General features: G+C 38.7%; 1 protein-coding gene and 1 long non-coding RNA gene across 2 annotated transcripts in view; one reads left to right on the top strand and one right to left on the bottom strand.

Moving 5' to 3' along the window:
• Positions 1-8,420: 8,420 nt before the first annotated feature.
• LOC126765505 (uncharacterized) lies at positions 8,421-9,316 on the bottom strand. The gene is made up of 3 exons (XR_007668474.1): positions 9,136-9,316; positions 8,915-9,063; positions 8,421-8,850 (listed from the first exon to the last, which is right to left on the bottom strand). It is a non-coding gene; the product is annotated as an uncharacterized LOC126765505 (long non-coding RNA).
• A 625-nt stretch (positions 9,317-9,941) lies between these two features.
• The window catches only part of LOC126765246 (MTOR-associated protein MEAK7), an 89,881-nt gene continuing 72,163 nt past the window's right edge, over positions 9,942-27,659 (top strand). Inside the window, exon 1 of the mRNA XM_050482934.1 lies at positions 9,942-10,253. Coding sequence (XP_050338891.1) covers positions 10,128-10,253 — 126 coding nt within the window. The 5' untranslated portion in view covers positions 9,942-10,127. The remainder of the gene's footprint in view (positions 10,254-27,659) is intronic.

Genomic DNA, 27,659 nt, shown 5'->3' with positions numbered 1-27,659 from the left:
ATTTATTTATATATTTTTGTGATAAATTCAATTTCTGTTAGTAAAAAACATAATACAAAAATATTTAGTAGTATATTATACTATTTTCGGACCGACAACGAAAACATGTTTTCGTGGGAAAACTGGTTTTCGCATGAAAACTTGTGTTTTCGTCCATGTAAAATCTGTCAAACGAAAACACAGTTTTCGCTGAAAACTACTTGAAAACTTACATTCCACTCATTATAATCGGTGCCTGCTCTAGTTTAATCGATGTTTTTGGAAGACATATTTTGCCGGCCCTAAATTGTCACTTGATATTTGTTTACATTCCATATACAAAAACAGCTGTCGCTTGATATTCTCATATTAGGGGAACTCTCTTGCTCTTGCAAAACCTTGCGCGGTGCAGAAAATGCAAATAACAGTCCATTCTAATGCCCTCACAAAAATCGCTACCCGCATTATTGTGAGGCTGTTGTAATGTGTGAGGTTTTCCGCATGCTGAAAGCTCAAATGCTCACAAATTTGTGATGTCAGGAAATCAAAAAGGAAAAAATATATATATATGAACCAAATTTTACATATTTGCAAAATTATTCACTTTTCTTAGTTGTCCATTTCCTTTGAGCTCAACTCACAAAATAAGCCTTACAACATACCTCAGAAATCAGTTGCGAGGTTTTTTCAGCATAGACTTAGAGCCGTCTATTTTAACAAAAATGTTTAAGTTTTTGTTTACAATTTACATCCTGTGGGAACTTCTGTCACCACATATCTTTATTTTATTCACTTTTATTATAAAGTTTTCGTATATATAAAACTAAAAAACTTAAATTGAATTTTACGTGTTTTTGTGACTACGTAGTATTTGCGCTTTAAGACGTCTGTCTGCATCTGTCCAACTACTGGTTCGTTCCAGAAAAAAACGAAATTTCTTAGAAAAATCCAGCTTGTAATATTTGAAGGAATTTAACAATGGTAACGGTTGGGATATTTTCTCGAATGTTGATGTCAAGCGAAAACAAGGAATAGTAACATATGAAATTGTTGAAAATACCAAAAGTCACACTTGTACACATACACATTGTGTGTGTGTGGAAAGGGGATGAACAATGAAGATCTCAGAGAGAGGCAAAGCTCTCTCTTCTCTTTGTTCTCTCCCTCTCTACATAAGAACGTTTTTGTTTCTTTTTGTATGCACATGCGTGCCCTATTTTACTTACTAAAAGACAACGAAAGCGTGCGGTTGTGAAAAATAAAATTATTAACCAAAACTACAATTAAAAGTGTTTTTACTATTTTTGGCAAATCGTCCTGGTGTACCACTGGAGTTTGTATAAAACTATTATTTAATAATTTCCATAGGTTAAGGGCCCAGTCACAATTTGCAGCTAAGTGCTATAGTGAAATGCTTTGATTGTTAACAAATAATAAAATTGAAATAAGAAAAGTGAAACAACTGAAACTTAAATCAAGTCTAAACAAAATAATTAATATTGAAATGTGTGCGTAAACATAAGTGAACAACGTACATATATGTACATACATATTTGCATTGTATAACGCACCAAATTGGCGTACATTTTTTCAATTTCTGTGTGAGTATTAGAGCAGACTAGCAACGAAAATTCTGAGAAGCGCATAGCAATCAAAAAAAAAAAGAACAGTTATTCTCGGAAGATGGAAAAAGGAAAGAGAAACATAACACCTTTTAACGGGGAAAAGTATTCTATATGGAAATTTAGAGTCAGGACTTTGTTAGAGGAAAACGAGTTGTTAAAAGTAATTGATGAGGAACCAAATGATAAGGAAAATGATGAAATGAAGCGAGCAGAAAGTAATGCAAAGAGTCTTGTAATTGAATATTTGAGTGACTCTTTTTTAGTATTTGCCAACAATGGGAACTCGGCTAAGGACATTTTTGAAAATTTAGACACTATTTACGAGCGTAAAAGCCTGGTATCTCAACTTTCATTACGCAAACAACCATTGTCTCTAAAATTGAAGGGTGATACTCCGCTAGTAAACCACTTTCGTTTATTTGATGATTTGGTTACTGAGTTAGTTGCGGCGGGAGCCAAGATAGATGAAATGGACAAAGTGTCTCATTTGCTTCTAACACTTCCAACTAGCTATGATGGTGTAATAACAGCGAAAGAAACTCTCTCTGAGGGCAATTTAACATTAGGTTTTGTAAAGAGTCGGCTTCTCGATCACGAAATTAAACTAAAAGGAGTTGGCAAGGACACAAGTGCAAAAGTGTTGCAGGCTATAGGCAATCGAGAGCCTAGGGATAGCACATACAAAAACAAAATAATAAAATTTGTGAAGAAACAATTTCAGAATAAGTCAAAGCTTAAGCTAAAGTGTTTTAATTGCGGCAAATTAGGCCATATGAAGAAAGACTGTTTCTTCTTAAAAAGACAGGCAGGTGGCAACCAGAATGTTCATGTCCAGAGTTATGTTAGAGAGAAACAGGCTCAGATGGCAACAGCAACGCAGCCAGAACGCTCGTTTGCATTTATGATGAACGTAGCGGCTAGAGAGAGACAGACTCAGATGGCAGCAACGCAGCCGGACTGTGCTTTCGCATTTATGATGAAATTAGCTAATTCCAGTGAAAAGACAGATGGCGTAGATTTTATACTAGATTCAGGGGCATCAGATCATGTAGTAAATGACATAACTTTATTTTCCGAGTATGAGAATATAAATCCAAGTGTGGCTATTGAGATTGCAAAGCGTGGAGAATTTGTGTATGCTACTGCGAAAGGACTAGTTAGTCTTAACAGTTCTGGGAAAAACATTGCATTATTTAATGTGCTGTATAGCAAGGAAATCCCGCACAATTTACTATCCGTGAAGAAGATGCTAGATGCTGGAATGTCCGTCGAATTTAATCCGGATGGTATAAAAGTAGTCAAAAATGGTATATTGGCATTTGAAGGGATATGTAAGTATAATGTACCGATTTTGAAATTTTATTTAAATAGTAAAGTGTATACATCCAAAATTTTAAATGATGCAGAATATCGCTTGTGGCATGAAAGGTTAGGCCATATTAGTGTAGGAAAATTCTTAGAAATTAAACGGAATAGCTTGTTTGAAGATGTTGAACTTATAAAAAAACGTACAGCTAAATAGAAATGAAATATGTGAGGCGTGTATTAACGGAAAGCAATCTAAGGCTAAAATTTGAAAAATCTAAAAACAAAGAAAATATTGACCGCCCATTGTTCGTAGTTCATTATGACGTGTGTGGTCCGATTACGCCCTCAACTACTGATAATAAAAACTACTATGTAGTATTTATTGATCAGTTCACACATTACTGAGGCTCATTTCAACTTAAAAATGGTAAATCTATATATTGATAATGGTAGGGAATACCTCTCTAATGAAATGCGTGAATTTTGTGTAGAAAAAGGTATCAGCTATCATTTAACGGTTCCTCATACCCCACAATTGAATGCTGTTGCAGAGCGGATGATTAGAACAATCACCGAAAAAGCTCGCTCTATGATTAACTGTACTAAACTTAATAAAAGTTTTTGTCGAGAAGCTGTTTTAACAGCAACTTATTTAGTTAATAGGTCCCCAAGTAGAGCTTTGGAAAATATAAGAAAAACACCATATGAGATGTGGCATAAAAAGAAGCCAATACTAAAATATTTGAAAATTTTTGGATCGACTGTATACGCACTAAATAAAGTGCGTAAGCGAAAATTTGATGAAAAATCTATCAAGACTGTACTCGTTGGGTATGAGCCAAATGGCTATAAATTGTGGAATGAGGAATCGGGAAGGTTTATGAAAGCTAGAGATGTAGTGGTGGACGAAACAAACATAAAATCTGTGACCTTAAATGAAAATGACTCTGTGGTAAAACATAATGATGATAGCAGAAGTCATGATTCTCCAAGCCATTCAAGATTAACTAAATTCTCATTTTGTAAATAATACATGGTGCTTAGTGCAAAGGCCTATGGATAAAAACATAGTAGATTGCAAGTGGGTTTTTAGTTTAAAGCAAGACGAAAATGGTAATTTACTAAAATATAAGGAAAGACTGGTAGCAAGGGGCTTCACCCAAGAATATATGATGGATTATGATGAGACCTTTGCACCTGTTGCACGAATTTCTAGTTTCAGATTTCTTTTGGCATTTTCTAATCAATATAATTTACTGATCCATCATATGGATGTAAAAACAGCGTTTTTATATGGAACTTTAAGGGATGAAATTTATATGAAGGTTCCAAAAGGTTTAAACCAGTATGATGGAAATAAAGTATGTAAACTAAATAAAGCTATTTATGGCCTTAAGCAAGCTGCACGATGCTGGTTTGAGGTTTTTGAAAGTGCACTTAAAAATTTTGGTTTTCAGAATCTAGAAGATATATATTTTAAATAAGGGAGATATAAGTAAAAATATATATATACTATTATATGTTGACTATGTGGTAATTGCCTCCAGTAATTCCGAAAGTATGTCTAAATTTGAAACTTATCTTTCAAGTACGTTTCAAATGACTGACTTATGTGAAATACGGCATTTCCTTGGAATAAAAATTGATCGAAAAGATGATCAAATTTGTCTCAGTCAATCTGCATATATTAAAAATGTTTTAAAGAAATTCAAAATGGAGGATTGTAATCCAGTTAGTACCCCTCTTCCAAACAAACTAAATTATGAGGACTTGCAAGCTGAAGAATCATGTGAAGCACCATGTAGGAATTTAATTGGCTGTTTAACGTATATAATGTTGTGCACACGTCCGGACTTGAGTACATCAATAAGTATTTTAAGCCGGTATACTAATAATAATAATAAAGAATTATGGCAATGTCTTAAGCGAGTTTTAAGATACCTAAAAGGAACTGTTGACTTAAAGTTATCGTTCAAAAGGAATCTTAAAGTAGATAATATTCTTATAGGGTATGTCGATTCTGATTGGGCTGGAAATGAGACTGATAGGAGAAGTACTACAGGATATATATTTAAAATGTTTGGAAATTGTTCAATTTCCTGGAGTACTATGAAACAAAAATCAGTTGCTGCTTCATCTACCGAAGCCGAATATATGGCCTTATTTGAAGGTGTTAGAGAAGCATTATGGCTAAAGTCATTAATAAATGAAATTAAATTAAAAGTAAATAGCCCAATAGATATTTTTGAAGACAACCAAGGTTGTATTAGTATAGCAAATAATCCTACTTGCCACAAGAGAACTAAGCATATAGATATTAAATATCATTTTTTAATTGGACCTTCAGCCTGAACCTTGATAACCAAGACAAACTGGATCTCTTGGCATATATATATATATATATTTAACAATAATCAAACTAAAATAATTTCTAGTCTAACCATTGCTGTTTATATAAACGAATCTTGTTAATTTATGTTTTTTTTATTGATCTGATTGGGTTTTACTGGGTTTCCCAAATTCTTTGCAGCAAATGCTGGATCAAAAAAGAAAGAGTCCCCAGAGAAGAAAAATAATACAACCATCTGAATATGCACACACTCGTTTTAAAATTATCTTTTGTTTTTCCTTAATTTTGTAAAAGTGTAACTTTTGAGGTGGCGTGTTGAAAATACCAAAAGTCACACTTGTACACATACACATTGTGTGTGTGTGGAAAGGGGATGAACAATGAAGATCTCAGAGAGAGGCAAAGTTCTCTCTTCTCTTTGTTCTCTCCCTCTCTACATAAGAACGTTTTTGTTTCTTTTTGTATGCACATGCGTGCCCTATTTTACTTACTAAAAGACAACGAAAGCGTGCGGTTGTGAAAAATAAAATTATTAACCAAAACTACAATTAAAAGTGTTTTTACTATTTTTGGCAAATCGGGCTGGTGTACCACTGGAGTTTGTATAAAACTATTATGTAATAATTTCCATAGAAATTGTTGACAGAATGCTGTTTTATGCGTCTTCTACTAATCTCCGAAAAATGACTACACAAGATGGCGGACCGACAACGAAAACATGTTTTCGTGGGAAAAACTAGTTTTCGCACGAAAACTTGTGTTTCCGTCCATATAAAATCTGTCAAACGAAAACACAGTTTTCGCTGAAAACTACTTGAAAACTTACATTCCACTCATTATAATCGGTGCCTGCTCTAGTTTAATCGATGTTTTTGGAAGGCATATTTTGCAGGCCCTAATTTGTAACTTGATATTTGTTTACATTCCATATACAAAAACAGCTGTCGCGTGATATTCTCATATTAGGGGGATTCTCTTGCTCTTACACAACCTTGCACGGTGCAGAAATTGCAGAATTTTCCTGTTGGTGCAACGGCACAACAGCAAACACACGCATAAAAAATTTGCAATGGCTATAAATATGTCAGACCAAAACCCACGTTTATTTTCGTGCCTAGATTCTGCAATGGGTGCTCTCTTGGCCTTGCATATTTCGGTATAGGATTTTTGCATTTAATGTCATCGTGAAATCTTGCAAGAGCAAGAGAATGCCGCTATTGATAGTTGTCAGTGAAAACTCATCGAAAACACATATTGTCGGTCCGAACGACTTAGATTCCACAACATACTAATGTGTTTTCAAAATATTTTCAATGTCGGTCCGAACATAGTATAATAGCGCTTTCTTTTCGCGACAAAAACATAGATAACTTGATCAGAATCTCTTTTCTTGATCTCTCGCTTGTCAGCTGGCAGGGCACCCTGATCTGTTTTCTGAGCTGGGAAGAAAACACAATCAGGGTGCCGTCAATCAGCAGTTAGTGAAAAAGGCGCGATGCCAGAAGAGCAGCGCTATAATTACTTAACGAAATTAGTGTGAAATGAAATTTCATTGAACTTTCCGAACATATTTTTGCAAAATAAATGTTTATGTAAATTAATTCATGATTTTGCATTTTAGCATTCATATATGTTTGCATTTTCAAAGTGTTTAATTTAGTGTTTTGTATAATTTATTAATTACCCAAGCCAAAGTTTTTCAGCAGTGGCATCATTGGCAAATGTTATAAAAAATGCGAGTTTTGACAGCTCTCTCTCGAACCAAAGAGTCTCGTATCAAGTTATCTATGACAAAAATGTTGCCGTATTATGCCGGAATTACATGTGCAGATATTCTGCATGCAGATCTGCACTATTTTTTCCAGCCAAAACACATGTGCAGTAAATTTTGACAATCAGCTGATTGCAATAAATAATTGAAATTGAAATTTAAAAATTTTAAAATGGAAGTGGAAAGAAAAAAAGATTGCAACAATTGCTTTTACTTCTAGTTGCCAAAAAGAAATTAATTAATATTTTTAGCTTGTGCGCGATAAGTGATAAAAAAACACGGGTGTGGACGATTCCTATATATGCGGAAAATGAGAGAGAGCTGCATGGTTTTTTCAATAATTTATTCATCTATATAAAAAACAATGATTCCTATCAGTTCCAAAAGGCTATTCGGACGCAAGTGGATCAATATAAGCTTCTTCTAAGCTTAATTGAAAGGCGTATAGCAAAACAGTTTCATATACGTCATCCAATACCAGCAGAATGTCGCCTGGCAATAACATTAGTGTAAGTACATTTTGTTTGTACATTTTAGAATAAATAAATAAATACATATGTTCATCAACTCTTACAATAGATATTTGGCCCATGGAGTTTGCCGCCAGATGTTGGCTTGGGCTTTTCGAGTAGGAGTATCAACAATTGGCAAAATTTTATTGGAAACACCCGCAGCCATTTGGGATAAACTTTCAGGAATATACTTGGCGCAACCAAATGAACATGAGTGGAGGGAAATAGCCGATTCATTTTACATCAAGACAGGAATGCCTCATGTTGTAGGAGCTGTTGACGGCAAACATGTCCAAATCAAGTGTCCGCGAAAATCCGGGTCACTGTATTTTAAGCTTACGGAAGCCAAAGTGATGGCGGAGTGTTAAAAATCAGTGGTTTTGGAAATAGAGTATTAAACGGAGCAATGAACCTACCAGAAGCAGAAATCTTCCACGTAGTGCGATAAAATTCCCATTTTATTATGTGGGAGATGCTGCTTTTCCGTTGACAAAACATTTGTTGAGGCCATGTCCGGGAAAGTGTTTGGAAGCAAACAAAGACCACTTCAATAAATGTTTATCCAAAGCGCGGGTTACAATTGAAAATACGTTTGGCATTTTAGTGGCTAGATGGCGAGTTCTCAAGACAAGTGGAGACAATTTGTAGCGCCATTACATCAGAGTACGATATTATCAAGCGTTAACGGAAGACGAAGTGATTTTGATACCCGAGATCTTCTTAAAAATTATCTCTTCTTTAATAAATAAGTAAATAATTCAATAAATGTATTATAAAATAAATATGTCGATTCTACGTAACCTGTATGGATTTGTATTCCTCAAAATTGTTTGCGCTAAAATAACAAAAACAACAACTACAAAATAAATAAATAACTTTGTACTTTTTTATATATTTGAAATGAATGGGCTTTTATTTGAAATGCTAAATATTATAAAAGATGTTAATGAAAAACTTATTTTCTACGATTCACAAAAAATTGGTGGAATGTTTGAGAAATTTGGAGTTGTAACTCCGACATTTCCAGGCTATTTAAATTAGCTCCATCCGCCTGCTTGGCAAGGCTTTCAAAAAAAAAAAATTGAATTGCGGATCTCTCCGTGCCACCGACCAATATTTCCTCGGCTAACGACGTCACTCTTTGAAAGTCTCTATTCGAGCTTTCAAGTAATTCCTCAATTTTACGTTTCCGTCCAGTCTGTGTCTGTGTGTGCGTCTGCGGTGATTGAGAAAAGATATTTAAATTGACACTGCTGCAGGCAGATTCAGATTTCTGTCGTTACGGTGCCATAATTGCCTTGTGTGCTGAAAATGCATATATAATAAATAATACAATTATACAAATAAAACAAGATTATACAAAACCTACTTCAAGTTGTCCATTTCAACGTCCTTTAAAAACTTTAGGCTCTCTATACACTTCCACTTTTTGTGTGGCGAATGCACGCCGCTTTCTGATGGTCTCTTTTTTAAGTCTTTGTAAAATTTATCTCGTAGGGTCCGCCAACGGGCCCTTAGCTTCTCACCCAAAAACATTCAAAACATGAATAAATATAAATTTTCTGTTAGGTTATAAAATTAAAGATTTACCTGGAATATGCAATTTCTGCGATAGCTCCTGAAATTTGGCGTCCCTCAGGTAGCTATTTTTATAATTCCTATGACGTTTGTCATATAGGAACCGGTTTTCGCTAACATTTATCTTTATTATATCTTTTGTTTATTTTCACTGAACAGCTGAGCGCAATTTAAAATGTTGCCGGACTTTGCTCAAAAATTAATTATTTCAATGTTGTCAGCACTGCCTCTGTGCAGAGAAATTCAAATTTCACATGCCGTGCAGATCTGCATTGAGGTGCAGAATTTGAACTGTCAAATCAGTACAAATTTTTTTTCTGCACGCAGAATTCTGCACATGTAATTCCGGAATTATATGACAACTTTGTGCAAATGTTCCATTACACCCGAAAAATATTCAATATCTTAAATTATAAAAGAACAAAAGTGGCAATTTTTATAATTCAGCTGTTGCATTGCTTTCGTTCATAATTAGTACGTACAAAATAATAAATATTTAAACTGCATAGAGCAGTATGAATTCGACATTGGAGGTTACGAAGAACAGTTGATTTTTCAATCAATTATTACTGACTGTCACTTATTGTAGGGTGATTTTATAATAAATACGATAGTTTTGTGATCTTTGTTTAACAATTCAATAATGAAACCAAAAGATTTTTTGCAGTAATTTTGGTTCCAATAGGAATAACATTATTAATCTTTAGTAGTTAATTTTTGATTGTAGGTATTAAATTTTCGGTAAAGTATAATTCTTTCCTGATGAAAACTTTTTTAGCGTGTAATCAGTAGTGAAAGCTATTTTGAATTTAAGGAGTAATCGATAGCTAACTGACTTGACTATTTTTACGTGTTTAAATGTTAGGCTTTTTTATTATCAATGTGTTTTATCGCATATTATAGTCTCGTGTTTGCCGGAGGTTCACGTGAGAACTGGTTTTAATTTTGTTGTTCAATTTGAAACAAGACGTTTTGATATAAATATAAGACAATTTTACATCATAATGGGTAATCAGCATGGAAAGAATGAACAAAAGTTGCCCTTTACAGCCGATCAGATAAAAGTATTGGAAGCCTCTTTTCGAGCGTGTGGAATACATTCGGAAAAATTACAAAAAGAGAAGTTATTGGTAAAGAGTAACATAAGATGATAAATAAATTATCAGATTATTTATAAGCATAATTAATAAAAGGGTTAAGCTACTAAAAACTGGATTGCTTTCTAAAAAAGCCTATACTTGAGGTAAGAAACCCCAAGCCCTTTAGTTTCAAACTTAAATTTATCATTGTAGGCGAAGTTTATTAAAATATTGGAGGAAAGGTATAATAAAGATTTTTAGTAGGTCATGGACTTTAAGACATGGGCTCATCTTCATCTTCCCCCCCCGCGTGTTTCCACGGCGGAGTACATATGTATATACTTATGAATGTGAATATTTGTGAATAATCTTCCACATCAAGAATATATCATACTAATGTTATGAATATACAGTATATATTAACATGTAGGGATTTATGAATATATACATATGTATGTATGCGCATACAAACTTCATTTAACTCTTGATAAACCCCGGGCAACGAAATAAGTTCGCTCAGATATGAATGTGATAATTAACGATTTTTTTTATAAACAAATTTTTTTTTTTTAGGTTTGTACGGATAGAGGTTTTCCTTCAGAACCAGGAAATTTTATATATAAAGTTACCGCTGACTTGTGGTTTTTGAGATAGTATTTGCATTTATAGTTCAAAGATTCAAACATTTAAGATGCATGTTTCTCCGATTTGTAATGAATTTTACACTTACATATATTTTTAACTTTTATATCCACTAACATTTCACTAATTCATCTGTAACCATTTTTTTTAATTAAGTAGTGCAAAAATAACTTTAATTCGATATTTATTTTTTGTTTAATTATTTTTGTTCCGACAGCGACATGATCATGAACAAAAGGATTACATTTTAACTAATCAGTATTACCTTTTGTACATATTTTACAAAAAAACCAAAAAAAAAAAATAATAAAACAACCCTAATAACAGGAAGTAAATAACAACAATTATTTTCCCGTATTGAATTGCTTTCTGTTTTGGTGCGCTTCGGCCGCGCTTCAAATATATATCTCTGATCGGGTCAACACCTGAGCTTCTTCAGTTCTTTTGCGTTGAACTCATTTTTACGTTGGAGGCCTTTGGCCCGTCATGATTTCGATTACTTCGGCGGTCGGGTAAAAACAAATGAATTTCGGTTTATAAGTATGTGCTGATAGCGGGGTTTCCTTAGAGGAACAATATGCAAAAATTATGTTGCTAGCACTTATTTTTTTGAAAATTTTCCCGGTTAAAAATTCATAAATTTGTATTAATAACATGGTCGCAATATTTCACTAAAATTTTTCACTTTGTATATATAAATATACACTTTAAACTTTGAAATAAGTTCCCATTTTTTTATTTTGTTATTTTTTAGCTAAATTAATTAATTTTAAAATCACCTTGGCACATTCATCGTTGAAAAGTTTAGATTGTTTATAATTATGAGGAAAACGGGTGTGGCCATATTTTAAACACCAAACAACGCTCTAAAAAAATAACTCTTCTCGAGCCAATACCAGGGTTGACTGAAGCACTTTCGCGTTGAACTCCTTTCTCTGTTGGCGGCCTTCGGCCGCGCTCTAAAAAAATAACCCTGGACGAGCCAATACACGAGGTGGCAGAAGTACTTTTGCGAAGTACTCCTTAAAAAAATAATCCGGACGTACCAATACCCGAGGTAACCCAAGTGTTTTATTCAGGGGTTTTGTGGAATCTGATAGTTGTCGGAAACAGAATTGAAACCGATCAAAAAAAGGAGTAGGTGCCATGAATTCAGATATTATTGGTTTGATATTCAAAACAGAATTTGTATCGGTTTTGGGTGATAAGGAAACAAATTTTATCGGTTTTGCTATCAGAAACAAAGCAAGATATTTTCTTATTTCGAATTAATCTATCTTTATTTCTATAGGGGAAAACATAAGCATAAAACATGAAATGTCTTAATTATTGAGTTTTTGGAAAAAAATCCGGATATTTAAAATATTAGATTTGCTAAACGTAATTTAACACTCAAATGCGTCTTTATTCATTCAATAAATGCTATCTCTTAAAATCTTTCTTTAATTCGATTGCTTTCAAACGTATTCATTAGCTAGTGTTGTCACATTAGTAAACAGCTGGTTCAAATATTGGTTTTGCGTATGCTCGAAAAGACGAAAATCCAAACAGATTCTGTGGCACCATTGAAAATCGGATTTGGTTTGCAATTCTGACAGCGGGTAAAGTTTAGTATACCGTCCCACGATTTCAGGTTTAAAAGCGGTATGGTTGGATAGGGCTAATGCTCCAGATTAAGAAAACTTATAGTTTTCGAGATATTTGCATTGAAAGTTGAAAATTTCGCAAATTTAATTTTGCAATTTCTCAATTTATACTAACTTTTTCTTTCATATTATGCACTTTTTATACAATTACACTTCACTAAAATATTTCTACATATTGATTTTATATTTATTATTTAGATATTTGCTTAAAATAAGCATTTTATTTTTTACACAAATTTCACTACATGCAAATAAATGAAACACGAGGTTTGGTTTAAATTATTTTTATTTCCCAACTATGTAGGGCAGCCGTTCGCGACGATCGAGTTATTACATCTTTCGGCGATCTAACCCCGTGTGGATCGGTAAGTGTTAATTTGTGTTTGTCGTTACTAGAGCAATGCCTTGCAGCAGGGTTGCTCCGTATCCTCCTGACTCGCGCTGGCATTGAGTCCAACCCGGGCCCGGAGGAATTTTTCTGCTGCGTATGCGCAAAACGGCTCCATCCAAGCTCCACCTCGGTCAGGTGCAACACATGCAATGGATGGAGCCATCTTAAGACCTGTTCAGGCCTTAAGACACATAGGGAGTGGACCACGCGTTACGTGGCCCCATGTTGCCTGCGTAATACTGCGACCCAAGCCTCCACGGTTGTGCAATCCGCACATAGTTCGCGCGCCGCGCCGCTACCCAATCCGAGTGGCCAACAGAGGACCTCTACGGTCCCTAGGAGCTCAATCAGGCAACATAGCTCCCCCTCTGACTTGTCCCCCCCCCCAAACCTCATCCCGCTCCAATCCTCGTGCGAGAACCAACCAGCAGCTCTTGGTCCCTCGCACTGTCTGTTCCGTGTGTCAGACCGTCATACGTCGGAACGTGGCATCCGTCAAGTGCAACTCTTGTACTGGCTGGTGTCACTTTTCGGCGTGTTCCGGCCTGCGCACCACACGTGAGTGGAGTGACTCATACGTTGCCTCATGCTGCAGGAGTCTGCCCCCGCAACTCACAACAGTGGCGTCGCCTATTAACACCCCAGCGCCACAACCGCCCCTGCGGGTACTACAGCTGCAACAACTTCCACCCACACGTCACTCCCTCACCCCCAGGATCACCCACGGACACCCGCGACAAACTCGACTACTTCAATTTAACTGCAACCGCCTCCAGAGTAAGATCGAGGAGATAGTTGCACTTATGAATCGGGAACGTCTATCGATAGCTGCGGTCCAAGAAACCAAGTTAAACAGCCGCTCAGATCTTCTGAGTTGTGCAGGTTTCAACGTTATACGTAAAGATCACGAGCGAGATAATGGTGGTGGCCTAGCTTTCATATTGCACAACACCGTGCAGTATCGTCTAATCGATGTAGACATCGACCCCAGGGATACTATCCTAGAATGTCAGGGTATAGCTATCCGGTCAGGCGATGTCGAGCTCGAAATATTTAATATATACATCCCTCCAGTTACATGTTGCCCAACAGGATATCCTGTCTGTCAAATGATCGTAGGGGGATGGAGCTGGCGGAACAGATTGACGATTCGACATTCTGCACAATGAACGACGAAGCCCCCACCAGAGTTATGGGCACCTGTAATAGCTCGCCTGATATTACCATTGCTAGCGGTGGTCTGATAAACAGCATAACCTGGCGACCTATGCTAACTCTCGCATCAGATAATCTGCCCATAATTATTTCGATCGAGAAGCCTCCCGATTTTGTTTCTGTGGACAACCGCACCTACTTTAACTTTAACAAAGCTAATTGGGTCGGCTTCACAGAATTTGCTGAGAGCACCTTCAAAGCTCTACCCATTCCTATGGACGTATGCGTTGGCGAACGTCAATTCCGCAAGGTGATGGCAGCAGCTACCGCTCGCTTCATCCCGGCTGGAAGAATCGCGGAAATCCGCCCTAATTTCCCAGCCGAAGCAGCCGTTTTAGCTAATGAGCGCGACACCTTACGCCATGCCGATCCCGGGGATCCCCGAATAAGGGATCTCAATTTGGAGATTCGGCGAATGGTAAACCAACATAAGCGGACGAAATGGATAGAGCACCTGAAGTCCTGTAACCTCTCCACCGGAGTGAGTAAGCTTTGGGCTACTGTCAAAGCTCTGTCTAACCCGAAGAGACATGACGACCGAGTTGAAGTTCAATTCAATGGTCATGCCTCTTCGGACTCGAAGAAGTGCGCGAGCTATTTTAGCCGGCAATTTACACTGCACCCTTCGATAGACAAAGCTAAACGATGTGTTAAAGCAAAAAAGCAAAATCATCTAAATCCATTGGCCCTGATGGAATCAACATGCTAATGCTAAAGCATCTAGGCTCGACGGGAGTAGGATATCTCACCAAGGTCCTCAATCTGTCGCTGACCACTCTTCAAATACCCGATGTGTAGAAAGTCGGAAGAGTGGTCCCACTACTGAAACCTGGGAAACCCGCCAACAAAGGGGAATCTTATCGACCGATAACTCTCCTCTCCCCAGTAGTGAAGACACTTGAGGCCTTGCTACTCCCGACCTTCACTCACCACCTGAGCCTAGCCAGCCACCAGCATGGATTCCGAAAAGTGCACAGCACCACCACAGCACTTAGAGTCATAAACGCCCAGATAGTTCGTGGCCTCAAACAGAAACCACCCTGCGAAAGAACGATCCTCGTAGCGTTGGACCTGTCAAAAGCTTTTGACACGGTCAATCACACAACGCTACTGCAGGACATCGAAATTGGTCAAATACGCTCCCTCCAGGGCTAAAGAGGTGGACCATGAACTATCTTAGCGGTCGCCAGTCATCCGTACTATTTCGAGGTAAAACATCTAAACTGAGAAGAATTAAACAGGGGGTTCCGCAGGGTGGTGTCCTCTCCCCACTACTGTTTAACTTCTACATCTCGAAACTCCCACAACCACCAGAAGGAGTTTCCATAACCTCGTACGCTGATGACTGCACGATATTGGCGTCGGGCAATGGAATCGATGGCATGTGTTCGAAGGTAAACAGCTACCTCTCCGACCTTTCTCGTTTCCTCACTGCACGAAATCTCACACTTTCCCCCACCAAATCCACAGCGACCATATTCACAAACTGGACGAAGGAGTATAGACTTGAGCTTAACATTGCAGTCGACGGCGTCAAAATTGCGACTGTCAACAATCCTAAAATTTTAGGTGTAACATTCGACAGTCTATGCTCCTTCTCTCCTCAGGAGAGAACAAAATCCTCAAGTCGCTAGCCGGCAGCACATGTGAAAAAGACAAAGAAACGTTGTTGGCAACATACAAGGCAATCGGCCGGCCGGTCCTCAATTACGCAGCCCCCATATGGTCGCCTGGATGCAGTGGTACGCAGATGAGGAAACTACAGACCTGTCAGAACACTGCACTCCGGACCACTACAGGATGTCTTTTGATGTCTCCCATTGAACACCTACACAGTGAGACGCTTATGCTCCCACTGACCGCCATTCACAGCGGAGCCATCAACACCTTCACCGACTCCCTTCCCGTGAATGGCGTTCTTGGAGTCAAACCACCACCCATCGCAGACGAAGAGCTCCAGCTGCCGCGAGAAACGCGTGTGACCCTTGCGCAACTTCGTTCTGGATACTGTAGCAGGTTAAACTCCTACTTATCCAGAATAGACCCTGACATACCCGACGTATGTCCTGCATGCAACGAGTCTCCGCATGATACTGACCACCTCTTTGCATGCCCCACAAACCCCACCCATCTAACACCTTCCTCCCTTTGGTCCGACCCCGTCGAAACAGCACGTTTCTTGGGCCTACCATTAGATGACATCGACGACAACACAAATGACATTTACCATCCCAACGGGGATTGAATTTCCGTTAAAACAACAACATCGAGTTATTACAACGAACTTTTCGGTGCTGCAACTGGATACCTAACACCTATCAAATCTACTTGCCATCACCTCACTGCCGCATGATTCCATAATGTTGATTCGGCAACTCCCATGGTTTGAGACTGTTGGTGTCGTTTGCTACTGGCAAGCGTTTCCGTTGTTATGTCATGTTGCAATAATAACGTTGCGCTTTCGGCGCTTGTTGATTATGGGCTAGTAAGGCAATAACAAAAAAGGCAGTTGTAGATGCTATTAGCCATCTAGACGATTGAGCTTTCACAAAGTTCATCAATGATGCGATGTGTCTTAGGTTTTTTTTGGTTAAAATTGTGCAAGTACGGAAGCGATAATAATGTTGTATGATTGGTCAGGTTTAAAAATTGAGCAGGCGCGGCTTCTGGATAAGTACATATGTATCATCTTCCGCCAGTTAGTGTAAGTAGTACCATTAATAGTCACATTTTCTGTAAACTTATTAACAAACGTTCCATTCAACGTTATTGCATCAGAATTTCCTTCATGAACTTCCACCACTTTATCGTTTATAACGATCAGGCCGTTGTTAATTTCCTCTTTTGGTTCGATGTGATCTGTTGTAACAGTTTGACAGTATGTGGGCTTTTGGCTTAGTAGATTCAAAATACAAGAACTATTTCTACTTGACATTTGACAAAATATGGTTGACATTGAATTTTTACAGTTAACAAGCTGTTGATATTTACTATTACATTTTGATATTGTATTATTTTCTATCATAATTATTTTAGAATTTTTTACAACTGGCTTGATTCGTATTTTCTTATAATTTTGTTCAACTATTGGATATTTAATTATAAAATAAATGTTATTATTATCTTGTAAAATTTTCAATTTAGAGACTGTTAGTAAATCGCTTACTGTTATATTTGTAGAGTGCTGGTTGATTAGTAAATTCCTAACTTCATCGCTATTTAACAAGATTGGATTTATTAACTGTATCTTACCCAAAATGATTGAATATATGGCTGATTTCTATTTCGTCTATCAATGCTCTATTTCTTGCTGATATCAATTCAAATAAGTTTTCAGTGTCACGTTGATGCACTTTTGTAGAGCTAATTGTTTTATTTATAGTGTCAGTTAATTGATTTATCTTTACTTGTAATTGGCTATTGATATAGATCTGTTCGTCATTCGCTTCAATTAAAGATTCTGTCCGTGTTTGGAGTTGGTTAAAGTATCGAAATCGGGAGTTCCCGCTATATATTTGAGAGCGGTGCCTAAAAGGTTAATACTACTAGAGTGTCGGTAGTGAATTCTTAGTGAGTCCAGTAATCGTAAAATGCGGTCTATGTCCAGTTGCAATGTTTTTCGTATGTGGGATTTTGGAAAGTTGTCCAGAAGGTCATACGTTTGTTCGGCAATGTTTTCATAATTAGTTAAGTTTATGTGGTGAATTAAGTGCATGTATTGACGGTAGATAGCAACGTCTCCCTCCGATATTGGTACGTATATTGAATTAGTGTAATTTAAAATTTCCAACCGTGCTAATGCAGTAAACATCAGGGTCAGGAGCAGAGATCGGCATGCGCTGCTGTTTCTCTGACTTTAAGCCTACTTACATTAAAAGAAGTGGATGACTGAACGCCAGCGCAAAGCATGCAGTGCAAGCGCACACCACCACCGCATGTGACGATCAATTTAAGCTCGCATATACATATTGACTTCGGCAAAGAAGTGTTTCAAGTGTTACGCACGAGACAAGCAGACACTTTGTTTCACTTGTTGCCGAAGGCATAAGACACTGCGTTTAGCTTATTGCCGGAGGCATGACACTTTATTTCACTGTTTTTTACTGTAACAACAATTGAACAATTCAAAGTGTCATGCCTTCGGCAATGAGCTAAACGCAGTGTCTTATGCCTTCGGCAACAAGTCAAACAAAGTGTCTGCTTGTTTCGTGCGTAACACTTGAAACACTTCTTTGCCGAAGTCAATATGTTATGCACACTCCTCGCTTTGCGCTGGTGTTCTTTCATCCACTTCTTTCTCTTTAGCATCACACGTATCAGTCAATGCAGTGTTCAGTCGCAGAAACAAGAAGTATTGACTAAGTGTACAATAATTGCGGCCACCGCATGCAGATCTCTGGTCAGGAGCAGCTTCATATCCAAATAAGTTGTCCCTGAAGTTCTATTCTTGCTTCACAAAATCTCCTTGATGCTGGGTTGCAGTATTTCTCTTTCCACTGGAATCGCTTTGAATTCGATTAATAGTTTCTGCTAGCTTGCACTGTTTTTTCTTCACATGAATATTTTTGAAATTAAAGTTTCACAAAATAGCTTTTTATTTTTTTGATTTCAAATAAACGGTTTTGTTTTTTATTCTTTCAGTTTCACATAAATAGTTTTTTATTTTTGATTTTAAATAAACGATTTTGTTTTTTATTCTTTCAGTTTCACATAAATAGATTTTTATTTTTTGATTTCAAATAAACGGTTTTGTTTTTTATTCTTTCAGTTTCACATAAATAGCTTTTTTGTTCAAAATGTGAATTTTATTTTAACTTCACGTAAAGAGTTGTTTGTTCAAAATGTGAGTTTTATTTTAACTTCACGCAAATAGTGTTTTTGTTCAAACTGCGAATTTTATTTTAACTTCACGTAAATAGATTTTTTGTTCAAAATACTAATTTTATTTTAACTTCACGTAAACAGATATTTTATTGAAAATGCGAATTTTATTTTAACTTCACGTAAATAGCTTTTTTGTTCAAAATGGGTTCGAACCCACGGCCGCAATGGTTTATCCTTTATAAGGACTTTTTTCGCGTGGCCCCACGTTAGGCGCCAGTAAATAAAACACGAGGTTTGGTTTAAATTATTTTTATTTCCCTACTATGTAGGGCAGCCGTTCGCGACGATAGAGTTATTACAACTAACTTTTCGGTGCTGCACCTGAATACCTAACACCTATCAAATCTACTTGCCATCACAAACCAACCATTGTTTAAAACATCCAAAAATCACGTTCTTCCATTTACTGAACGATCAAAACACAAATCTGTCTAAATGAATTCAGTTATGTGTTATATTCAGCTTTCAAAAATTTGCATTTGCAATTTGAACAAGTCACAAGGTTTCAGGTGCTCTTGAGCGCGAACTGGTTGTAGATTGTACAGTCGTGGTGTCGAATAGTGTGTGCAGGCTAGAGTAGGTTGTAGTGAAAGTAGTAGCCTAGGTTTTTTTGTTTTAAGGCCGCCTACATAACTTATTTAAAATAAGTAAGGAAAGGTTGGGGTGAGTGTAACAAAACATTAAACATTATCGCAATTTAAGAAGCTCTAAATGTGATGCTACATAGTTTAAGTTTTGTTCACCTAACGGTTGTTTGTATCATCTAAAACTGATCGAGATAGGTATGGAATTATACTCTTATACTTCTCTTAACCGGACAAAAATTCAGGAACCAAGTTTTACTTTGCGTTTTCAGAACAAATTCCCTTCTAACAATCGGACGCTCTAATGACCGGACGCGGACACTTTTTTTCACTACTTTTTATTTTCATTGCCTGTCTTAAGAGGACGTGGACCAAAACGGACAAGAAACTTGAATTACTGAACGAAAGTGTAAAGTAAACAGTAAAAACAGTGATAAGCGGTCGTGAAACTCTTATTTGCTGACAACAAAGACCAATAATTGAAATAAATGTACAGTAACTAAACCGAAATCTATATACGAGTTAAATGTATATACACGGGCACATAAAATATATATAGCATATGTAAAACTGTGAGGACAAGCATTGTTAAGATGTCACGGGATCTACATACATATATGTAACAATTTGTAGCTATTAACATGAAAAAATCAAAAATTATGATTCATTCGATTTGTCGCAAAACGTTTAGTCTTGTTAATTAATGAACCGGGAAAAGATGCCACAAAAAATCTGTTTGTGCAAACTATGTTGTTTCCTCTGACGATTATGTTATTGTCCTTTCACGGTCAATAAGAATGCAATGTTGTAACGGAATTATGTTGTGTCCTCTGACGATTATGTTATTGTCCCTTCAGAGTCAAATAAGAAGGCCATGTTGTAACGTCGAGGCCAGAGCAAGTACGTTTATTATAGATCAAATACAAAATATGAACTGAACTTAATATTGAACTCTAAAAATATTACTGAATCTAAAATCATAAGTGTGCGTTACTATATCCGGCAAGCCCAATCAGCATACGCCAACACAGTCGCTTGGGACAAAGGCAAGTGTCAGGTTACCGCTGCTGGCCGCAGTGGCTGGGCAACGAACTTATGCGTCAGCAGAATGTTGCAATGTAAACAAAGTGCATTGCATCATTCTTGCATTTCACAAACAAAAAGTGTTCATGACCGTCCCCGGTTGTTTTGTAGCTGTTGATGGCCTTCCGTACTTCCTTCAACGTTCGTCTTCCTTTTATGATTTGCAAAACGATGATAGAGCCAATGCCAACAACACAGAGCAAGATGCCTGTTGCAAACCAAACCTTATGTGATTTGGCCTCCAAGTCTTCTTTGAAATTTTGAATGACGCGCAAATTGTTGTTATTCATCCTCTGGAGTTGGGGCATGCTTAGCACTGGATCGTGGCTGATGATGTTTAGTAGAGGTGACTGCTACGTGTGGCTTTCTGTTCTTCGCGTCGATTTACATATCTTGTGCCGTTGATTGTGGCAGAAGAGAGAAAAGTGACGAGGTGTGTCCCGTTTGTAGTAATCTCTGGACTATCGTCTGTGCTAACTTTCGCAGTGCTCTCGTTGATAATAATAATGCCGTCATCGACTTGTTTTATCGGCTTTAGGTGGCTTGGCTGAGTGTGTCTCCGGTGTGCAATGCTCGTGCTCAGGTGTCTTGCGCTGCCAGTTTACAGACGACGGCATAGGTCGTCGTTACGCATGCATTTACTGATATTACGTCATCGTTGCATTCGACTATGGTATCATCTTGCAGCTGTAGTGTGACGTGTTGGTGTGCCACCGGGAAGATGGTGATTTTCTTACAGATAAGCTTGACCCTACGATACACTATTAATGTATGGACAATATTCTCGCTTCGCTTAGGTTAACTATGGGAATTCTGACAGGATTTCATTCATAATTGATTTCAAATCGTCATGGTCAAAAATACTGGGATTTATTGTATTCGCCTTAGCTAGCGTAATGGTGAGTATCATGTTCGAGATTTGATCTATTAATATTCTATTTCTTGCTAATAGTGTTTCATACAAATGCGGTGTGTCAAACATTTATTTTTTTTCTTCTTCTTTACTGGCGTAGACACCGCTTTCGCGATTATAACCGAGTTAACAACAGCGCGCCAGTCGTTTCTTCTTTTCGCTACCTGGCGCCAATTGGATATTCCAAACGAAGCCAGGTCTTTCTCCACCTGGTCCTTCCAACGGAGTGGAGGTCTTCCTCTTCTTCTGTTTCCCCCGGCGGGTACTGCGGCGAATACTTTCAGAGCTGGAGTGTCTTCGTTCATTCAAACAACATGACATAGCCGCTGTCTTTTAATTCGCTGAACTATGTCAATGTCGTCATATATTTCATACAGCTCATCGTTCCATCGAATGCGATATTCGCCGTGGCGAACGCGCAAAGGTCCATAAATCTTTCGTAGAACTTTTCTCTCGGAAATGCGCAATGTCGACTCATCAGTTGTTGTCATCGTCCAAGCCTCTGCACTATATAGCAGAACGGGAATAATGAGTGACTTATAGAGTTTGGCTTTTGTTCGTCGAGAGAGGACTTTGCTTCTCAATTGCCTACTCAGTCCGAAGCAGCACGTGTTGACAAGAGTTATCCTGCGTTGGATTTCCAGGCTGACATTGTTGGTGGTGTTTGCGCTGGTTCCAAGATAGACGAAATTATCTACGACTTCAAAGTTATGACTGTCAACAGTGACGTGAGAGCCAAGTCACGAGTGCGACGACTGTTGGTTTGATGACAGGAGATATTTCGTCTTGCCCTCGTTCACTGCCAGACCCATTTGCTTTGCTTCCTTGTCCAGTCTGGAGAAAGCAGAACTAACGGCGCGGGTGTTAAGGCCGATGATATCAATATCATCGGAATACGCCCGCAGCTGTACACTCTTATAGAAGACCTTCTCTATTTAGTTCTGCAGCTCGAACTATTTTCTCCAAAAGCAGGTTGAAAAAGTCGCACGATAGGGAATCGCCTTGTCTGAAACCTCGTTTGGTATCGAACGGCTCGGAGAGGTCCTTCCCGATCCTGACGGAGCTTTCAACGTCAGTTTACACAGCCGTATTAGTTTTGCGGGGATACCAAATTCAGACATCGCGGCATAAAGGCAGCTCCTTTCCGTGCTGTCGAAAGCAGCTTTGAAATCTACGAAGAGGTGGTGTGTGTCGATTCTCCTTTCACGGGTCTTTTCCAAGATTTGGCGCATGGTGAATATCTGGTCGGTTGTTGATTTGCCAGGTCTAAAGCCACACTAATAAGGTCCAATCAGTTTGTTGACGGTGGGCTTTAATCTTTCACACAATACGCTCGATAGAACGTTGAGGAGGCTAATACCACGGTAGTTGGCGCAGATTGTGGGGTCTCCTTTTTTATGGATTGGGCATAGCACACTTAAATTCCAATCGTTGGGCATGCTTTCGTCCGACCATATTTTACAAAGAAGCTGATGCATGCACCTTATCAGTTCTTCGCCGCCGTGTTTGAATAGCTCGGCCGGCAATCCGTCGGCCCCTGCCGCTTTGTTGTTCTTCAGGCGGGCAATTGCTATTCGAACTTCTTCATGGTCGGGTAATGGAACGTCTGCTCCATCGTCATCGATTGGGGAATCGGGTTCTCCTTCTCCTGGTGTTGTGCGTTCACTGCCATTCAGCAGGCTGGAGAAGTGTTCCCTCCATAATTTAAGTATGCTCTGGGCATCAGTGACTAGATCACCTTTGGGGGTTCTACAAGAGTATGCTCCGGTCTTGAAACCTTCCGTAAGCCGCCGCATTTTTTCGTAGAATTTTCGAGCATTACCCCTGTCGGCCAGCTTATCAAGCTCTTCGTACTCACGCATTTCAGCCTCTTTCTTCTTCTGTCTACAAATGCGTCTCGCTTCCCTCTTCAACTCTCGGTATCTATCCCATCCCGCACGTGTAGTGGTCGATCGTAACGTTGCGAGGTAGGCAGCCTGTTTTCTCTCCGCTGCGACACGGCACTCCTCGTCGTACCAGCTGTTCTTTTGCACTTTCCGAAAACCAATGGTTTCGGTTGCAGCTCTACGTAAGGAGTTTGAAATGCCGTCCCACAGTTCCCTTATTGGATTGGGCATAGCACACTTAAATTCCAATCGTTGGACAGGCTTTCATCCGACCATATTTTACAAAGAAGCTGATGCATGCTCCTTATCAGTTCTACGCCGCCGTATTTGAGTAGTTCGGCCGGCAATCCATCGGCCCCCGCCGCTTTGTTGTTCTTCAGACGGGTAATTGCTATTCGAACTTCTTCATGGTCGGGCAATGGAACGTCTGCTCCATCGTCATCGATTGGGGAATCGGGTTCTCCTTTTCCTGGCGTTGTACGCTCACTGCCATTCAGCAGGCTGGAGAAGTGTTCTCTCCATAATTTAAGTATGCTCTGGGCATTGGTCTCTCAAGCTCTTCATACTCTCGCATTTCGACCTTTCTGTCTGCAAATCGCTTCCCTCTTCAACTCTCGGTATCTATCCCATCCCGCACCTGTTGTGGTCGATCGTAACGTTGCGAGGTAGGTAGCCTGTATTCTCTCCGCTGCGACACGGCACTCCTCATCGTACCAACTGTTCTTTTGCATTTTCCGAAAACCAATGGTTTCGGTTGCAGCTGTCCCTAAGGAGTTTGAAATGCCGTCCCACAGTTCCCTTATACCGAGTTGTTGACGAGTGCTCTCAGAGAGCAGTAGTGCAAGCCGAGTACAAAATCGTTCGGCTGTCTGTTTTGATTGCAGCTTCTCGACGTCGAACCTTCATTGTGTTTGTTGACGTGCGTTTTTTGCTGCACAGAGGCGGGTGCAAATCTTGGCTGCAAATCTTGGCTGCAACAAGATAGTGGTCCGAGTCAATGTTAGGACCTCGGAGCGTACGCACGTCTAGAGCATTGGAGACGTGTCTTCCGTCTATCACAACGTGATCGAACTGGTTGGTGGTTTTTCGGTCCGGAGACAGCCAGGAGGCTTGATGACCATATTTCGGGCCCCGGCGAAGTCGATCAGCCTCGATCCATTTGGGGATGCTTCGTCGTGGAGGCTGAATTTACCGGTTGTAGTGCCAAAGATACCTTCATTGCCCAAGCACGATTTTGACATCGTGGCGGGGGCACGTTCATTCACCGGAGTGAATGATAGTACTCGGCGCCAGAGTCTCTCTCCCACCACGAATATGACACCAAACTTGCGCTCGTCTCTGTCCTTGTCCCGTCCATCGCATTTTTCGGACAGCGGTGATGTCAGCCTTTATTTTCGCGAGGACATCAACCAGCTGGGCAGCGGCACCTTTCCAATTAAGGGACCGGACATTCCAGGCGCATGCCCTCAATTCGTAGTCCTTATTTCGTTTGCCATGGTCGTCATCAAAAGGGGGGTCACTCATCCGAGGCTTGTTGTTCCTTTTCATTGGTATGATTTTTTACGTGGCGGGTCCCAAACCCAGCGCACAACCCTGCGGAGGGGATGTTTCGCCTTCTCACTTTAACTCGCTTTTAAACGGATGTTCTTAGGCTACCTTGAGGATACTTGGTCAAAGACCGGAAGTCGTGAGCTGCTTGAGTCATATGTAAGATAATCGTTTCTGGCCACTCCCAAGTGAATGGCGATCAGAGAACTTTCCTCACTTGAGCGAACTTCTACACATGACTCCATCCTCCTTAATTTTTTTAGCTTTAATTTTTTCGTTCACCGTATCTGTAAGTTTATTAGCTTGTATCTGTGTATTAATAACTACCTGTCTATTGTTTGCATCAATTAAATTGGATTCGGACCACCATATTTTTTCAAAATCAGAGGCATCAGTCGTGCATGCTATTACCTTGAGTGCTGAGCCCAAGAAGTCTAAGCTTCTTGCCATTCTGTGGTGCACTTTTAGTACGGAAAATAAATTTCTAATGTGTTCTGCATCCATGTCTAGCAGTTTTCGCATGTGCGACTGAGTTAATAATTTGGTTAAATTTACAGTTTTCTATGCTATGTTAGCAAGGTTAGTTAAATTGGTTGAGTGTCTTAAATAATCACGCTGCTCCAATACCAGTACCTTTCCGTCGATTACCGGGATATAGTTGGAGTGAGAGTAGTCGATATTCCGACTATGTACTAATAGAATTGCAAGTCCAATCCGGTAAAAGTAAAAGAAATGAAGATTGAAAATCGTTATACGCTTAAACTATGAAAATGTTGCTTTACATTGGAAAGTTTTTACTTGAAAGCAACCACTATTTAATGTTGTCTTTATGTACCACCCTCCTCTAATGAGAACAGAAGGTATAGGAAGGAAGGTAGGAATTGTTTCTTCTGTGCAAGGGGTGTTAACTTATTTCCTAATCTTCCGTTATTTTTTACGAAAACTTTTTCGCTTACCTCAAATACCCTGTTTTGTCTATTCGGGTTGGATCTTTCAATGTTATCGTGCTGGGCTTTTGCAATTTTATTTTTAATGGCCTGCCTACATTCGCTGGACGCTGCATGTATTATGTCGATGAGTCTGTGACCTTATATACAGATCAATTGTATACGATTGTTATTCTTAGTATCAACTCGATTGCATCGTCAGACATTTTTTATAGGCGAAATGCTCTGGTTATGTCTGCGAGTGTACTATGAAAACGTTCCACCTGGTCATTTGAGCAACTGTGTAGTGGTGGTGCGTTCACAATGTCGTAGCCGTTTTTCAAGAGGGCCCTGATAGTTTCTGAATTAATGGCTCAGTAGGGTAATTTAAATTTTTTTTTTTTGCTTTTCTGTTCCTTTATACCCTTAGAATTAATGTAGAAACCCACGTTACCAATGGAAGGTTTCGAAAAAGGCCCAAAAATAATAATACCGCTCGATTTCGGTTCACAAAACGCCTGGCTATCGTCTCTATATTTTTTATAATTTATTGACAATGTTATGACAAAATTGATGTAAAAAACATGGAAAAATTAAAAGTTCTATTGTAGAATAAAAATTTCTATGAAAAAAAATTTCAAAAAACAGACCAGATTACCTTACTAAAATTCAACAGCTCAATAGTTGGCGGTTTTGTGCGAGACGCCAGTGGCTGTACCACGGCGAATTTTGAGAATTTGTCAATGCAAGTAAGAAACATTTTTTTGTCAGTTGAAAATATATCAATGTGAAGTATTTCTCCAGCGTATGATGGAATCGGTGTCTCCCCAAGTATTTGTTTTTTGGAGTGCCTATCGTACTTTGCTTTAGTGTATATCTTGCAATATATTATTATTTCAATGGCCATCTTTGTCATTTTTATAATAATCGCGAAGTATTTGTTTAGTATTTTTCTGGGCGGCTCCGTGCGCGCGGTTATGTTCGGTGATAACAATTTCCATTTTTTCATTTTTATCTGTAATGTCGACAACAATATTTTTGCACTCCTGGAATTTGGTTGCCGGGAAATTTAGTGACTAGTTGACTAGTTAGAAACTAGCTAGTGTTTGTAGATCGCAGTGTATTGCGTTTACTACGTCTGTGTTAATGAGTGGCCTTATTGTTTCGAATAGGGTGTTTTTGTCTGTGAAATTTATAAGGTGACGTATTTTTTGGCCAAAGAGTATAATAACTCGTTTCAATAGGAGTTTTGATTTTTCAAGAATGATTTGATTTTTGAAACAATTTTAAGGCTTTTCTGTCGTTTCGATCGTGTAGGTCAACGAATTTTCGCTGTGAATCATTGCAGCGTCTGACTTCTCGTTGTGTAAGGTGTTTAATTTTTGTCGTGATAGGGCATCCGCCACATAGTTTTCTTTGCCTGGTTTGTAGAACACTTTTGCGTTGTGTTCATCAATGAATGCCTTCCATCGTTTGATTTTTGCATTCGTGTTTCTATCTGAGACGGCAAAGGTAAGGGGCTGGTGATCAGTGAAAATATTTATTTCTCTGCTCCATAGAGGTAATTTTGCAATTTACCTAGAGCCCAATTCTCGCTCATTTGTGGCGTAGTGTGTCTCGCTTTTCTTTAGCGTGCGTGAAACCATGGAAATGGGTTTACCCCCTTGGGACAGGACTGCGCCAATGTCATCTATGGAGGCGTCAGTAGTTAGATCAAATGCTGAAATCTAGGTACATAG

Source organism: Bactrocera neohumeralis, unplaced genomic scaffold, assembly GCF_024586455.1.
Source record: "Bactrocera neohumeralis isolate Rockhampton unplaced genomic scaffold, APGP_CSIRO_Bneo_wtdbg2-racon-allhic-juicebox.fasta_v2 cluster10, whole genome shotgun sequence".
Classification (NCBI taxonomy): Eukaryota; Metazoa; Arthropoda; class Insecta; order Diptera; family Tephritidae; genus Bactrocera; species Bactrocera neohumeralis.
This window is presented reverse-complemented; position numbering and strand designations above follow the sequence as displayed.